This window comes from Athene cunicularia, assembly GCF_003259725.1.
Source record: "Athene cunicularia isolate RWA chromosome Z unlocalized genomic scaffold, athCun1 chrZ_part1, whole genome shotgun sequence".
NCBI classification, from domain to species: domain Eukaryota; kingdom Metazoa; phylum Chordata; class Aves; order Strigiformes; family Strigidae; genus Athene; species Athene cunicularia.
The window spans coordinates 9,812,832-9,829,191 of record NW_020799142.1 but is presented as its reverse complement, the minus strand read 5'-3'; the positions used below and the strand labels follow the sequence as shown (position 1 = coordinate 9,829,191).

The 16,360-nt window shown below is 39.3% G+C and overlaps 1 protein-coding gene across 1 annotated transcript; it reads right to left on the bottom strand.

Annotated features, from left to right (window-relative positions):
- Positions 1 to 8,208: 8,208 nt before the first annotated feature.
- On the bottom strand, positions 8,209 to 16,007 carry CDO1 (cysteine dioxygenase type 1). Its single transcript, XM_026865998.1, has 4 exons — positions 15,930 to 16,007; positions 13,766 to 13,923; positions 11,114 to 11,283; positions 8,209 to 8,980 (listed from the first exon to the last, which is right to left on the bottom strand). Exons 1-4 carry the CDS (start codon positions 15,959 to 15,961, stop codon positions 8,951 to 8,953), a joined length of 390 nt encoding a protein of 129 aa, XP_026721799.1. The 5' UTR covers positions 15,962 to 16,007; the 3' UTR covers positions 8,209 to 8,950.
- Between the last annotated feature and the right edge of the window lie 353 nt (positions 16,008 to 16,360).

The following is a 16,360-nucleotide window of genomic DNA, read 5'->3' as shown; positions in this document are numbered from 1 at the left end:
GCTCTGATGTGGACTTATTCACGGCCACAGACACATCAGAGTGTTCTGCTCCCATGGAGAGTCATCTGCAGGTCACAGACACTTTGACTCGATTTCCCACTGGAGTTCCAGCTTGTTCAGTACAGCAGCACAGAAGCAGCAGTTATCCCCTGGCCATCTGCCATCCCAGACACATGGCCATTGCTGTTATCAAAATGTTCCAAGGCACAGCAGAGTAAAGCAATAAGCATTACACTAACAAGTACTAGACTCGTTATACAGTAAGGCAAGCAAACCCATGACAAGAACAGGAGCCTGTCAATTAAGAGCTACACAGCAATAAGAGTTATAAATTTGATCTAGCACATTCCAGTCAAATCTGTCCTTATCTCAAACCCTTCAAGCTCCACGTTGGGTGCTAAAATGTACTGTTGTAGTTTAACCCCAGCTGGCAACTAAGCCCCACACAGCCACTCGATCATTCCCCCTCAGTGGGATGGGGGAGAGAATCGGAAGGGTAAAAGTGAGAAAACTTGTGGGCTGAGATCAAGAGAGTTTAATAGGTAAAGCAAAAGCCTTGTGTCCATACAAAGCAAACCAAGGAATTCATTCACCACTTCCCATTGGCAGACAGGTATTCAAACATGTTCAGGAAAGCTGGGCTCCATCATGCAGAATGGGACTTGGGAAGACAAACACCATCACTCCAAATGTCCCTCTTTCCCTCTTCTTTCATTGCTAAGCATGACACCATGTGGTATGGAATATCCTTTTGGTCAATTCAGGTCAGATGTCCTGGGTGTGCCCTCTCCCAACTTCTGGCGCAGCCCCATTCTTCTTGCTGGTGGAGCAGTATGAGGAGAAGAAAAGGCCCTGAGACTGTGTCAGCACTGCTCAGTAGTAACTTAACATTCCTCTGTTATCAACACTGTTTCCAGCACAAATGCAAACCATAGCCCCATACTAGATACTATGGAGAAAGTTAACTCTATCCCAGCACACGCATGCACAGCTATTTAAATTCTGCTTATTTGAACTTGTACTCACTTCCGTGAACCCAGACTGTGGGGTAGTATGTAGGTATATCTGTGTGCTAACTTAATGTGATGCTGCTTTTCATTAGAGCCATGAGAAAGAGCAAACTGAAGCTGCTTCAGGACACTGTATTTCTTTAACAAGGTTAGAGTGTCTGTGTAGAGGTTTGAAGCAACTGCTAGTAGTTCCAAGTTTCATGTCAGTGAGTAGACCTGGTACAACACCAAAAGGTTTTCTTTCTTCCCATCCTAAGTGTGAAGGAGGTAGATGATAGTTGAGGTGGTTGCTCTTTCACTGTTTATTGAATGTGACCTGACCACCACACTTTCCTTTCCACCTTGTGCCAAGGACAGCTGAAAGTATGTGTAGCTCTTCATGAACTCTGATGATTTAGTGCTCCATATGTAACAAATCTGACACCAGTTTTGTGTCTTAATATACACAGCTGCAGACTGTGGTGGTTCAGAAGCAGCTGGAGCCTGCTGTGAGGAGGTAGCAACTGTTTGGCCTGTCCATTTTAAATCATTGTTTGAGTTTTGGTCCTGTTTGTTCCTCACTGAACTGTACAAATGTCTTCACACAGTTAATCTCAGGGACTCTGCAGCCCATGTCAAAGCCTGGGCTTTGGAATCTCTCTGCCATGTGGTATAGGTAACTCAACAGAGGTTGCAAGCCCAAACAAGTGGCTCTGTGAACATGCAGTCATTTGCAATCACTTTGTGATTTTTCAGGTAACAGTGAGATATCCCATACAGCTATTCAAATTATAGAGAGAAGCAACTGTTTTTAAAAAATCACTTATAATTAAGGTAAGCATTTAATGTTGCAGTGACTCCATGAGTCACTCGTTTACTTACTAGCTGCTCCACAGGTGCAAATAAGGGAATTCCAAAGGCAAGTCAATATTTGGGTCCTGTTTTGTTTAGAACTAACTGGTTTGCAAAGCCCCACCTTTATTTTAGTATGAGTCTATGGAAAGAATTTTCCATTTGGTTTTAATCACTTTCAGGTCTGTGGAAAAGACCTGCACAAGTATTTGGGACTTTCTGATTATGAAAGATGCCTTTACTGAGTGTTATGATTGTGACTTCAGACTCAAAGACTACTATAAAATATCTGGTGTTATTTCCTTTGGGAGTGGTCTTTCCCTGTAAAGGAGCACTTGATATTTCTACATCTTAGTTCAGCTTTTTAGCCTTACAATAGAAGTGCAAGGTAACTGAATTATAGATGCTCTATAAGAACATCTATTCTTCTTATATTTTAGCTCTTCATGGAAGATGATATATTTTTAGGCAGCAACAGAAATACAGACTAACTAAATGGATTGGAAACTAGCATGGGGTTTGCATCACTTTTGTAGAGCTATCTTTTCTGTCTGACAGAAGGTGACCATTTTCACTGTGCCTCAATTTCCTTATTATTAAAGAATTTACTATTATTCACCTGTCACAGGCTTGATACAGTAGGGATAAATATTTTTAGAAACACAGATGCTGCATCAGTTGAGGCTATACAAGTTACTTAGACATAATTTAGCTTATTTGCTGTATCAGAGTCTAATTCTGTAATACCTATAACATACTTCCATGATCCATGGAGGAATGACACTAGTGGTATCATATTGCATCTAAGAAGGCAGCAAAATTTGAACTCTTATACCTTATGCAATTATTTTCTTTGAGAACCCTGAGTACTTTTCCTGCCTGGTTTGAAAAAGTTTACAATTGGAATATTGCACTGCTCTGCAAAATGTCCTAACTACTGTGTTAACAAAAATTCTAAGTTTGGGGAGTCTGCAGATGACTTAAGATGTTTTTTTCAAGTGTTTTGTGCCAGCAGGGCAGGAACCAGAATCCAGACCATAAACCTTAACCCAAGGATTTTATTTTTCCAAGATATAAGAACCCCAAAGTAGGTATAACAAATGAAGGGACCTCCTTAATCTGGGTTTATGTTGCAATGAAGCAGTAAAGTAAAATGCAAAACCAGAGAGGCGTGCTATTTGTTTTAATTGATGCAATGATGTAGGAAGAGGCTTTTCCTCTCACACTTGCCTTTTGCCCAGAGACTCTAATTCTGAATACTCCTGGCCAACATGAAACATTGGATGTTAAAGCTTTTCTCCAGCAGTGAGGGAATACATTTTCACTCATAAGAACTATGTTCAGGCAGGGCCACTGTTTGAAGTCTCAGGTAATAAACGTAACCAAAATGAAGAGTCTCAGTAAAGTCTTAAAATAGGATGCATTGTTTCAACCAATGTGAAACATAAATTGGTTGATGACAGCATTGCTATTCCAACCTATATTGAGTAAAGATCTATCCCAAAAAGGTGATAAGGCTTCATCCAGCCTCTGAGTTTACAGGGCTATTTTGCACATTTTCTTTGAAGCAGGCTTTTACAAATGCTGTTTTCTTCCCTGTGAATATGCTCGGTCAATATTCTCATATCAGCTATCCCAGGCCCATTCAGAGGCCTAGTTTTGACAGAGGAATAGCCATATGCCACAGGCCTGAGTGCTTCCCAGCAGGTTTTTCAGTGAAATGTTCAAACCTTGGTTTCTGTAATCATATGTAACCAAACCTCAGGTGAACTTGGTCTTTGCAGTAGCAAGAGACCCTCAGCATTTACAGAGTAGTTCTCTAATCTCCAGAGCTATTCTGGCTCCTCAGGATTGCCTGTCCTTATGCTGAGGACATGCACTTTCAGGGCCACCCTTTAAGTGAGTGATCAACAGGTCTCTGCACCTAGCGCCAAGCACTCACACAGCTGTTTTGCAGTTCTCTTAAGGGCAAAGCTTTGTATTTGCCTGCAGATAGAAACAAGGGAAAAAGTATTTTTCAGCATGCTTATTTAATCAGAGTGCTTACTGCAAACAGGTGATGTGTTTCAGGGGCATCTTTTTCAGCTAGGGAGAGAAGAGGCGGTTCATTTTTCTGGCTGCTGTTCTCAGAGCTTCCTGAAATAGTCAAGACAAGACTATACTTTCTTTTAGACAAGAAAATCAAACGCTTTGCATTCAAAGAGTGATTTAAAAAGCAAGCAAAAATGAAAAAAAAAAAACAGAGATACGGAGGGTCTGAATCTAAATACTGAGTAGCAGCAGAGAGTGGGACGTAGCTGTCTTCTAGGGCAGTTTTGCTTTCTGGTCATGGAACATGTTATGCTCATGGCTTTGTGATTCATGTGGTTCTCAGAGAAACTGGCCAGATCAGAGTAGCATGTGCCACACAATCCTCTTATGTTGCTTCTCTAATTATGAATTAAGGAAGCAGGCTAATGAGGTTTCATCCCCTAAGAAATATATTCATTCACATTTAATCATCATGTTTTAAAATGTTCTTCACCACAACTGGTCATAGGTCAGCCAGTTAGCTAAACTAGATCAAGGAGAACACAGGGCCCTGAAATAATATAAATCTAAAATCAAGAGCAGGATGGTCATGAAAAATAAATCAAAACATGAGCCAGTGAACAGCATATACACTTCATCTTTGTGGTTCAGAAAAGAATTTTTTTTCCTACTGGGAACTGAAGTGCAAATAGAGTCCATTTTCACATTAAGTGTTCCTCTGAATCTACAATAAAACAGGAAGGAGGCACACCTCAGCTGTCAAGAAGTTAGGCTTTATGAGAAAATAATGTACTCATCTGTCTATACCAATGATTTTTAGTGAATTGGAGAGTAAAACAAAGAGAAAATAGATCTGGAAAAGGTGTTTCATTATTTGTTAAAAAAGTCAAAACTTTTCTTATTTAGCATGCAGGAACAATCCATTAAGTTAGAAGCATTTGTCTGTAGTGTAGTGTAGCGTAAAGTACCCATGGGATTCAAAGATTTGAGATCTAATTATTGAATAAAGCTTAACATGAGCTACAAGGGCCAGAACTAGTCGTGAAGGCCTGCACAACTGTTGGTTTTTCTTCCTTTACCAGCTGGAGAGGCTAGAGCTACTGTCCATGACTGGAACATAAGACTCTCTGACATTTAAGGACAGCAAAGTCTTTCATAAGCTAAACTGGAAAGAGCAGAATACGTAGTATGGTTGAAAAGTACTGAACTTCACGTTGTTCTACTTGTCTCTGCAAACAGAGTCATAGACAGGTCACCTCTTTTAACCTTGGGAAGGCTACACAGCTTTCTCTTGGCCATGAGAGGAGTGTGAAAAAATAACTATAAAGATTAGGTAATGAATAACACATATTGTATCTCTATGGTTTAGAGAAAAAACTTTGTAATGGAATCAGGGTTACATATAGAGCGGACTTTGATTCTGCTCTGTTCCTCTATACATCAACAATGGATGAAGAGGAATAATGCTCAAACATCAAGAGACTGTCACCCAGGCTTAAATAACAAATTTACGTATGCTAAGATTTTGTAGTGAGTTAGACAGGAAGTAACTCTAGGCAAAGAAACTCTAGGCTCAATTATCCACAAGAACATTAAGAAACTGTTTATGCAGCAAGGGACCCTCTCTGAGCAACAATTCCTGTTAGAGGTTTCAGAGCTCCCATACCTCTCATCATGGGAAGAAAAAGAGCTGCTCACGTGCTGGTTATACATAGGGGAAAACTCCCAGAAAGAAAACTCCCACATGTCCTGTATTTCTGTTAATCTAGTTCTCATCAACCATAGTTACACAGACAGAGATAGCATTTTCATTCCCAGAAGAGTCCCTCTTGTCAGCTTTTCCCTTGCATATGGCATATGCCTTCCCAGGGACTCTTTGCTACTAGCCTTCCCATGTAAAACATGTCTTTGATAAACAACTTCTCCTACTGCGAAGTCTCTAATAATGACTCTCCAAAACAAAAACAAAACCACCAAACCCTTGCAATTTGCTGAATTCATGTAGATATTGCTGTTTGTTCCACTCCTGATGTTACTTTGCATCCCTATGTCTTTCTGTTGAAGCTCCTTCACTGAAATCTTAGTTAATACACCAAATCATAGTTAGGCTGAGTTCTTCCTGCTGTTGCCAACCTGAATGATTTAGTAGTATTAGTGATTTAGGGCAGTATCTTTTACCACTTAAGGATTTAAACCGAAACACATGTGAAAAACTCTCTTCAGTTTACAGTGACACTGCTCAATAGCATCTTCCCAGATGAAAGAATATGAAACACTAAACATCTGTTCATTGCCCACTGAAAGCTAGTTGTCAGCCTACAGCATATTGCTAACTCATCAGCTGGCTATTTAGCACTACTCCAAAGCTTGAGTACTTTCATGTGCCAGAAGGTTTAATACTTTGCCTGTTCAGCCATAACAATGTGCAAAAACGATTTTGTTCTTACTGTTTCTGTGTTTTAAACCAACATAGGTTATGTGAACTTATTTGTGTAGGGGAAAAGGTGAGTCTATTTCTCATTATATTGCTTGATATTTATTGATTAAATATTACTTTTGGTACTTATCAGCTTTATGCTTGTGCTGTACAGAGCACAAGATGCATAGCTAGTGCTTAGCAAGTAGCAAAGTGCCGGCTTTGGCATTCTAAGGACTCTGGACCCAATTAATCATTTCTCTAGAGGTTTCCTGTATTTGTGCCCTTTATGTTGGACAGATTACTCCCTTATATTTCTGGTATGGCAGGAATAAGTACCTGGTAAGCACCTATGTCTGAAACACTGAAATTACTGTATTATTCATTGCAGTGTATGATGTCACATTTACTGTGGCTAAACAGTTTTGAGGACAACTTGGGTAGATAGTTATTAACTTTTCTGCTTATATTTTCCCTGCCTCCCTTGCTAGGCACGTGTGTGGCTAGCTGAAGTACTGCCTAAGTTTCTGTATCAATGGATCTTGGTACAGCTAGCTGCTGTCATTGCTGCTGTGCTTCTTGGCTGTCTCTCTGATCTTTTCAGTTCCCTTGACCCAACTAAATCAGTGATCTACAAGCTATTGGGTTTGTCCTTTAATTTTACCTAGTAAGCAAAATCAGAATGAATATGCTATATTTGAAGTTAAGTGAAACTGTTCATTTCCTGTGGGAATGGTGAGGAAGACAAGAAGCAATGGATGCAAACTGAAATGCAAGACATTTTGTCTAAAAGCAAGGCTTTTCTACTGTGAAGGTGGTCAAACACTGGAAGAGTTTTCCCAGAGAGGCTGTGATGCCTCCATCCTTGGAGATACTCAAAACCAAACTAGACAGTCCTGAGCTACCTGGACTGCCAGCCTCAGCTCAGCTCTGGTTCTGTGCCACTCTCATAACTTGATCCATGACAAATGAAGAAGCTCAAGCCCAACATCTGGCTTGACAAGATTTTTCAGGAATTGGTTCACAGTGAATGAGAAAGAAACATGCTAAACACTGAGGTATGCTGGAGCCCAGGAAAAGCACTGGGGATTCTTTTTGCCTGCAGTGTCATTGTTCCTAATCCTTCTTTCAGTTTTGGGCTGCACATTCCCTTGACCCCTCTTTGGCACAGCCTCCAGGTCCACTTCATGCAGACAGTCCCCAATTACTACTGATTCTTATCCCTGTTCTTTTGTCTTTAGGCCTGCTTTTTCTTCTTCTTACATGCCCCTTTTCTTCCTCCTCCCCTGAAAAAAAAAAAAAAAAAAAAAAAAAAAAAAAAAAAAAAAAAAAAAAAGACTGAAAAGACTCTTGCAAAGCACCTACTGCTTTCCCACTTGCCTTCAAGGAGTGATTGCCTCCTAAGGGCATAGGTTCATTTTAAAACTGCTTAAACATTTTTTTGAAATTTAATAGAGCCTCCTGGGAAAGAGGGTCTCATAAAATAAATATTTTCTGGGCTTGTCAATATGGAGGGAAATATGGGACTCATCTAAGGAGGATACTGTTAAAACTTAAACTGGTGCCTGAGTTAACCGGCAGTCAGTACGAGACTAGGGGACTTGCTACACAGTTACGTTATTAGCTGCATTAAATGAATGGGAAAATTCTGATAAGTTTAATTAGAGTTAACTTTTTCCAAGATGTTTCTTTCCTTGTAACTAAATCTGGAGGATAAAACTAAGCACCAGTGAACTCAGTGGCAGAACTCCCACCAACTTAATTTGGATCAGGATTCTTCGCATGTTTGAAATACTTTCAGCTTTTTAAAGCCTTTCCTAATAGTGTACTGCTTGGAAAAGACTTTGGTGTTCATGAGGAATGTTTTAGTAAAGTGTGATGAGTATTTTAGTTACCATGAGAAAAAGGCTGAAAACTTTGAAATGTGCACAAATCCAGTTTTATTTCAGTTACCTTCTTCAGTAGGTATACAGAATACTTTGGAAACTGGACATTAGCTGAATTAAGTATGATTAGTCTTATTAAAAACCCAAATCTCTGCCCAATCAGTTTTGAAAATCATTGTGCATGAAGCATTGCACTGCTCCTATTTAACACAAGATCTGACAAATGAAATTGTAAAAAACAAGAAGTAAAAAATGCATGAAACTATCAAAATGGTCTAGAGCATTAAAACCTAAAAGTCTTAATTAAAACAAACAAACAAACAAAAGCTGCTGCTAGCTGTATCTAGTGTACTACCCATAGGTACAAGTGACTGGAAGCTTAGAAGTTTATAGTAGTTACTAATTACATGGAGAGCATACATACACACAGGACTATTAAGTAGTGTCAGATGATGTTTAAAAACCTTATTTCTGAATTGTCAGAGTGGTATTAGAAGTGGAATTAAAAGGAGGCTAGAATCAGAAAACAAACTACTTAATTCTGACAGGAGCCTAAGAAAAGGCATCTAACCTCTGAAGTAGTTTATGGCACTAGTTAGCTTAATGTCCCATAATCAGCATTCGCTCAGGAGAACTGCGGGTAGCCTGGAAGCTGCCCTAGTATACTCCTATGTACAAAGTGTAGAAATATAGCTGGCTGTCGGCCTTAGACATGCAAGTCTTCTGTCCCTGGTTAAACATTCAGTAGGTCTTACGCAAACACGTGCTGGTGCTTCTCAGTTGTTCTCCTGTGGCACTGCTGTTGCCTAAAAGGAAAGAGGAGAGATTGCTGTTTTAAGGAAAGAGACAGTCACCACCGACTTCATGTTCTCAGCATGCACCTTTATCCCCCGAATAACTCAGAGCCTTAAAATACTTAGTGCATTTATTTTCAGTACTCCTTTCTAGTTTTATAGAGGACACCATGCACCTGACAAAATCAAGCTATCTTCTCTCCCTGATACTCTGCTCTACTTTGTTTTGACAAAAACTGCTTGAATGTACAGCTTGGAAGGCAAGCTGCAAAGAGAAACCACCTCTCCCAGCAAAATTCTTGGCAGCAGGAACTGATGTGCTGTGACACCCAAGACAAAATCAGTTTTCCCTTGGTGAAATTTCACATCAGTATTCTCATGGTTTGTACCTCATGTGCGTAAACAGTTACTTCCACAGGCAAGTCCTTGGACATACTGTATACTATTTTAAGGCTATACTATTTCAAGTTATATAACTTGTTATGTATTTAGTGGAGTTAGTTAATTAGAACTTTATCATAACCAGGAGCCACTAGGGATTTACCTGTGTGTTTTACCTGCAGAAAAATTTAAAACAAAGAGGAAGCACTGAATGTGCTTTAGCTAGACAGATCTTCTCACTCATAAAAGATATGCAAGTATATTTTACATTACTCTCTTGGTATTTTTAACTTATAGCTGTCTGTCTTCCTATGTCTTTTTGAGATCTGGCAAGCAGAAGAAAGCTTGATTTTCTAGTCAGCTTTCCAGACACCCTCACTGAGATCAGAAGGTTTTTGTAGTGTGAAGTCATTTCAGGCAGTTGGAGGGCCCAGACTTGCTACCACTTTCTCCCTTACTGGAATTCCATTTACAGGAATTCATGAAAGAGACCCAATGGTTAAGATTTACCTCTCTGCTGTAAGCCAGCTCCAGTTTCCCACAAAAGGTAGTAACATTGCCAGACGGTTACAGATCAAGAGTAGGAAAATAGTCCAAGACAAAATGTCTAGTCTCACTTGCTATCTTACATACTTCATATTCAAGAAACACTTAAAAAGAAAGCAAGCAAACACTGAAATTTCGTGTGAATTTTGTTCAATATTTTCCATGTTAATTTCCCTTTAAAATCTGAATTATAAATTTGAGTTTACTTTCTCAAGGACCTTTAAAACTCAGGAAGGTCAAAGTTTGTGGTTCAGCTGTCTGGTAAAGTTGTAATCATGCAGTGTGACAAGCTTCAAAGAAATAATTTACATGGTACTCGTTGATTATATAAAACTTTAACAGGATCTTAGTAAGGGCTCACTCCAGGAAACTCCTGAGCACTGAATTTCTGGCTTCAGTGAAAGTGTTCTGTATCTAACAAAACTGAACAGTCTTTGAACCCCTGTGGCTGAACATCAAGAATCTGTCTTTTCTCCCCATATAAGTAGTTATGATTCCCAATGCATGGAAGAGCACTAAAAGGAACCCTATTAAGCTCTCCCAGATGTCCTAGATTAGTCCCCCAAAGCTGATATTAAGATTGCTTTTCTATGCAAATAAAATTTCATGGCATTGCTCAAGAATGCAGACAACAGCCAGCCAGCCTACTCTCACTCTCAGAGCAAGTCTTTCTGTGTCAAAGTCTTAATTTTAAAGAATTCAAATAAATTTATTAAAGAATTCTTTAGAGTAAACTACAAGGTTTAAAACAACTGACTTGAAATGTGATGCTTTTTGGCAGAACAGCTGAGGCAAGAAATGTTACACATGACTTAAGTTCACCAAAACAGTGTAGTTGCTTCACAGTTTTCCATTCACTAGGTTGCATTTACCATCATTTGCTGCCTGAAGACGCTTAGTTAGTAGCAAAATTCTCATTAATCCTCCACTCTTCTTGGAACTGATTTCCTCCTGATAAGGAGGTGTCAAGCTACAAAGCAGGGAACTCCACATGAGGGAGGTGCAATTTGACAAATGGAGGAGTATTTTGAAGCAGGTTCTATCCTGGTCCTGTCTCTATGCAGAGATGCCCTGCAGAAGGCAGGGCTGCTGGACATACTGCTTGTCCTGGGGCACTGGTGCTCTGCCCTGGGCAGGCAAGAGGGAAGCCCCTCATGCCCAGCCCCACAGGGGCTCAAAGCCTGGGGCCAGGCAGAGAGCATGTTATCTCATACTTACACAGACAGTTCTTTCTCCAAACTGGCTGTAGAAAGTCATTTTGACTTTGTGCTTGTGTCCAGTCCTCTGATCAAAGGTGTTACAGCTGTCGAAGGGCGGGCTGTACAAATGCAGGCTAACAGCAGATTCAGTGTGGCTTATGTTCTCCACACGGTGCAGGCCAATGGAGTCTATAACAGCAAGGGCATGAAACAAGAAGTTGTGTTAGTGGGAAGATATATCAAGATCACAGATGGCTGTAAAAATGCTTTCTAAACTGAAACTCATGAGCAAGCCAGTTAGGCATGCCCGTGCTTTTTTGGGCAAAAAGTAACTCAGTACAGGGATTTTGACTGCTGTTCTCTAGCACAGATTCCTAAATACACTGATAATTCAAAATACATTATTGCTTTCCACACTTCATGTAACTTCTATATTACCTGCTCCAGGATAAAGGCCAATAGAAATCCAGAGATATTTAAGGAAGGCCACGCTGTCAATAATTTTCTAGCTACCATTCCCAAAGGACTTCAAGGTTATTTAATTTCCTAGTAGTATACTGCTGTTTCAGATGCTCCAGAAGCAGGAAGCTTTGTGTTTCTAAAAATCAGCAAGACACGTTGCAGGGAAAAAGTTTTTGTATTGCTAATTCTTAGCCTGGTAACAAGGATATCAGTCACAAGTCAGCTACGTGTATTTGGGGCATGGACTTACGGACAGAGATATAATTGTCTTCTACTGCAGGCATCTGTTTCCTAATTAATCCTTCCATTTTATTCATTTGGAGAATAGCCTTTTCATTTGTCTGGTCTTTCGACTAAGGTGACAAATAAGTAGTGACTGGCATGCTTCCAGCTCTTAACTGAATAGTAAGCATAATTGAACACGTAATAAAACAAGGCACTGTCTGTTGTGTGGTTAGTAATGAAGTAATGGTACTTTCTCCAATGGTGGAGTAGATTCAAGATATTACATAAAAATGTAAGAACTACATCCATGAAACAAACAATTTCCATTCTACACTACAGTGGAATTTTTCAGTTACCTAAAAGAGACCTTGAATTTAGATTTATAACCCTGCTGTAAAAACAACTCAGGCCTTTGTACTTGAATTAATATGTTATATAATACCTAGGACTGTGTTGTGCAATGTAGGCATGATACCTTGAGAATCATGAGTACACTCTTAACTCTGATACATTTGAAGTGTAAGCCCAAAGTGTAATTAGAATAGTTTATCTAAACAGAGGACGTAGAGGGAAAAAAAAGTCTTAAATCTGTGCTCCTCTAATGGAGATTTGAATAAACATTGTTTAGTGAGTTCTAGCCTTAAGAATAAAGTACAAGAACAACCAAGAACTACACAATAGAAACGTGAAGGTCACTCACTATTGAAGTAGTTAGGGCAATCAACACACTGTCAGTGTTTTCCTTCTACTTGTTTTACCTGTTTCTTTTAAACCAAAACATTTGTTATGAAACATGGCAGAGATCCAAACTGCCTCAGAGAACTGGATACCAAATTTGTTTAAAACAACCAAGGAAGCTTTGGCTCAAATGCACACAGGGTGGTTGCATTGGAAAAGAACTGTATAGATAAGAAAACCTGACTGAGTCTGAGAACCCACATCCCTGGCATGGGAGCATCAGCAGATGTGTCAAACTCCTTTCATTTCCTGTCCCATGCATTTTGTGTTTTCACTTAATGTGGCATACCTTCAACAAAAGGCTTTAGAGCACTAGTGTTTCTTCCCCAATGCCCTTACCTGTCTTAGTCCAGAATCCAACATAAGGCTCCCACCAACAGCCCCACAAGCTGCATGCTCTGGCTTTTAACTCATCACATAAAAGGCAGATGGCCCTCTTTTCTGATGCTTTGCTTTTGTTCTGTTGAACTCACTGCTGTTCAGTGTGATGTGCAATATCTTTCAAAGCATCAGAATATATTACACCCAGATGGCCATTCCAGGATGGCCTCCGGTGTGGCAGAAGGTGGCGATAGTTACAGATACCTGCAATGGCATGGATTTAGGTATCTAGGGAGCCTTACTGGTGACTTAGTCACCTCTCAGTATCTGTGGAGTCAGGCATTTTTTTTGTAAATTGGGTAGACCTGAGCATTTAAATTCTGCTGACGCTGCACTTCAGCACTACAGTCTTTTGTCAATTTGGACAAGAAGTAACACTGAGGATAAGAGCCTCTGCTCCTGGCTGATCAATTTATTCTATAGACAGCTTTTACATTTTTGACCTAGTATTTCCATGACTGACTATAAGGATTATTTCTTGAAAAAACATGAAGGTGATTAAGCTACCTAAATTTTGGTTCCCCTGTTTCTCATAACATACTATTCAAGGTCTATGCTTACAAGCAATTTCAGATATTCAGTATATGGTGCTGAAGGCTGCTTGGTCTAGAGGAGATAACCAGCATATTTAAGTATCAAACAATTGTTGCAATGTCTTAAGACTGAGTTAAAAGGACATATTTTTTTGTTGTCTGCTTTACTGAACCAAAGAAAGTTGTGCAGCATCTAGAGGCATGATCTTAAACTGTGCATAAATCCATCAGTATTATATTGCTAAAGGTAGGGGACTAGAGAGCAGATGAACTCCTCTGTCAGGAATAAGACTCATGGATGTGTAGTTGTCAAAACAAGCTTAATAGCTTACCATTAATGTAGGCACACTGATTTTCCCTCAAAACTCGTTCTGATTTCTTAGTCATTTCACCATTCCCTTTTTTCTCAGGCCATTCAAACAGTGTCTCCTTTAGATTTCCCTGGAGGATCTTCATAAAGCAGTGTGAGTCAGTGTGATCATGGATGCTGCTATATATGTAAAGAGAATAATCAAACTCAGTATGATACACATATTTAATTTCAGTACAGCAAACAGGACAGATGGCATAGTATATTATATCTGGACATAGCCCTAGAAAGAAGTGTCATTGCATGAGGGTCATGCACAAAAGCCTTAGGAAAAAAACATTCACAGTGACTAAGGTATGCCTACTTAAAACTGCTACTTTAGAAATGCATTAAAATAAGCTCACATACAGCAGGACTTGGAAAAGAGTCAGATATTGATCAACCTATGACTTTGTCACAGTGAAATACAAAGGAAGTCTGGAGAAGCGAGGAAGAAAGAAAAATTCTTCAGAACATAAAAACTCTTGTGGGCCAAGAAACAAAATTACTCTTTCCACAGTGACCCCAGCCAGAGATTGGTATAGATTTGCAAGTATAGCTGATACTTGCAGATCTACCATGATCACTCCTGAAACATGGGGGAACTTCTACTTAATTTCCATGGTCTCTTCACTGATGGGGGATCCAGGCATTTGTTGAAGAAAAAAATGCAGTACTTACTCTGATAGCACTAAGTACAACCAGCTACAGTAAGTTGTTAATTTCACTCTTTTGGCAAAACATGAACAAACCAGCAGTATCTGGTATGATTTGTTTGCTTGCTTGATCTGTTTCCTTGATCCATAGTATATTTTAATTGCTACATTAGGAGATATATGGAGTAGATATGTAGTTGAGTTTTGGGGGGTTTGGTTTTGTTTTTTAATTAGAGGACTAACTGTTAGAGAAGTCAATGGGATTAGGACAAAGGGAGAGCTCTCCATTCATCAGTGATGAGGGAGAAGGGGGAATTTGACCCTCACAGAAGTACAGTGTTAAATGAGTTTCAGTTAAAATATTAGTACCTGTACTAAGTTTTCAGTACTTGTACTGTACGGTAGTTGTACTGTTTTCAGTAAACAAATTTCAAACTGAGATGTCAAGATAATAATAACAAAATTACAAACTGAGATGTCAAGAGAAAAGAGCTTGCTTGAGGCACAGAACAGTTCACAAATGCCACGTTGTCATGATCCTTCCACAAGCTATGAGAACAATCTGATCCTCCTCACATAGGAAGCAAAACCAACTTGTGGTCTCAGTCTAGCTCTAGCAAATGCTCATCCAACTCAAACACAGTTTGACATAAATTACAGGCTTTGTGGGAATAGCTCGGAAGGAGAAGAGGTAGTGGTATTGCTTCCTATATCCCTCTGAGTATAATGTCATGGACTCCCCTATAGAATACTGTAAATGTTCAATTGCACATTCAGTTAAATCAAAAACTGCTCCAACATCTCCTTAGGTTTTCTATTTATATGCGAGAATAATCAGTCAAAATCTTATTCTGTATTTTGTTTTAGCCAACATTTTGTGATAGACCCTCCAAGGGACAGATCCTGCCCTCATGTCTGTAGGACTACAGAACCCCATATACAGTCTGTGTACACAACTCAGGAGGCCACATCAGCAGCATGGTCTGTTTTGAGGGAGGAAATGGGATACATGAACCTAAAGAAAGCCAAGTACTCCTGGAGAGGGGCTCTCTGCTCACAACCTGCAGTCCCAGCCCAAACGTATTTTTCCCATCTTGTCACAGAGACAAGTTTGAAATACCATGAGAGAACAAAGACCATTTAAACTGCATCAAGTCCTGCTTCTTGCAATCCAGTGTTGTATGGGTGCCTGCCCACAGGACCCACTGCATCTCTGGGACTAAAAGCTTCCTCTGACAGAAGAGAAGATTAGATTTTTTAGAAAAGCAGAGCATTTTCAAAAGAATGCTCTAAAAATGTCCATGAGGTACAGACTTGCAAAAGATAGACAATATTCAGGACTGCTATACAAGTAGGAGCTCTGCACTGCTTAGTTTCCAGACACTTTCTGATAGCTCACATAGGGTTGATTATTATTCTCTTTTTGAATGACAGTGAAAGATACAATAGCTTTATATCTGTCTTCTAAAACCATGGTCTTTGGATACGAACCTGCCATGCCCTTCACCCCAGCACAATATCATCAAGTTGAACTTCCCATTTCCATTGTCCACAAGATTTCTTGTATACCTGAAATATAAAGTGTTTGCTTTTTACTGTACTGATATGCTCATAAAAGAGAAAATTATACAAAGATATTTATGAAGGAAGCTTGGGACATATAAAAATCCTTTTTCTTCTCTTTTTTGAAAGTCAGGTTTTACTTGAAAAAGAAAAGAAATTGTATTTGTTTCTTTTTTTTATAAGAAGGCTTTTGTTCTTTTTCTGGGGAAAAATTGACATATTTAATATTTTATAATAATGCTTTTGAATTACATAGATGACTGGAGTTTAGGAACTGTGAGTCTGAAACTAGGGTGGTAGACAGGATCAAATCAAAATAGTTATTGAATGAAGTCACTTCAGCATCTGGCTTATAATTA

What these genes read in the sequence shown, in the direction of transcription:
- CDO1 (XM_026865998.1), bottom strand. Translation starts at nt 15,961, where the DNA reads ATGATATTGTGCTGGGGTGAAGGGCATGGCAG. An exon ending in TGGGGTGAAGGGCATGGCAG is followed by an intron (nt 13,924 to 15,929) that starts GTTCGTATCCAA and finishes TTACATATATAG; the next exon opens with CAGCATCCATGATCACACTG. An exon ending in TCAGTGTGCCTACATTAATG is followed by an intron (nt 11,284 to 13,765) that starts GTAAGCTATTAA and finishes TTGCTGTTATAG; the next exon opens with ACTCCATTGGCCTGCACCGT.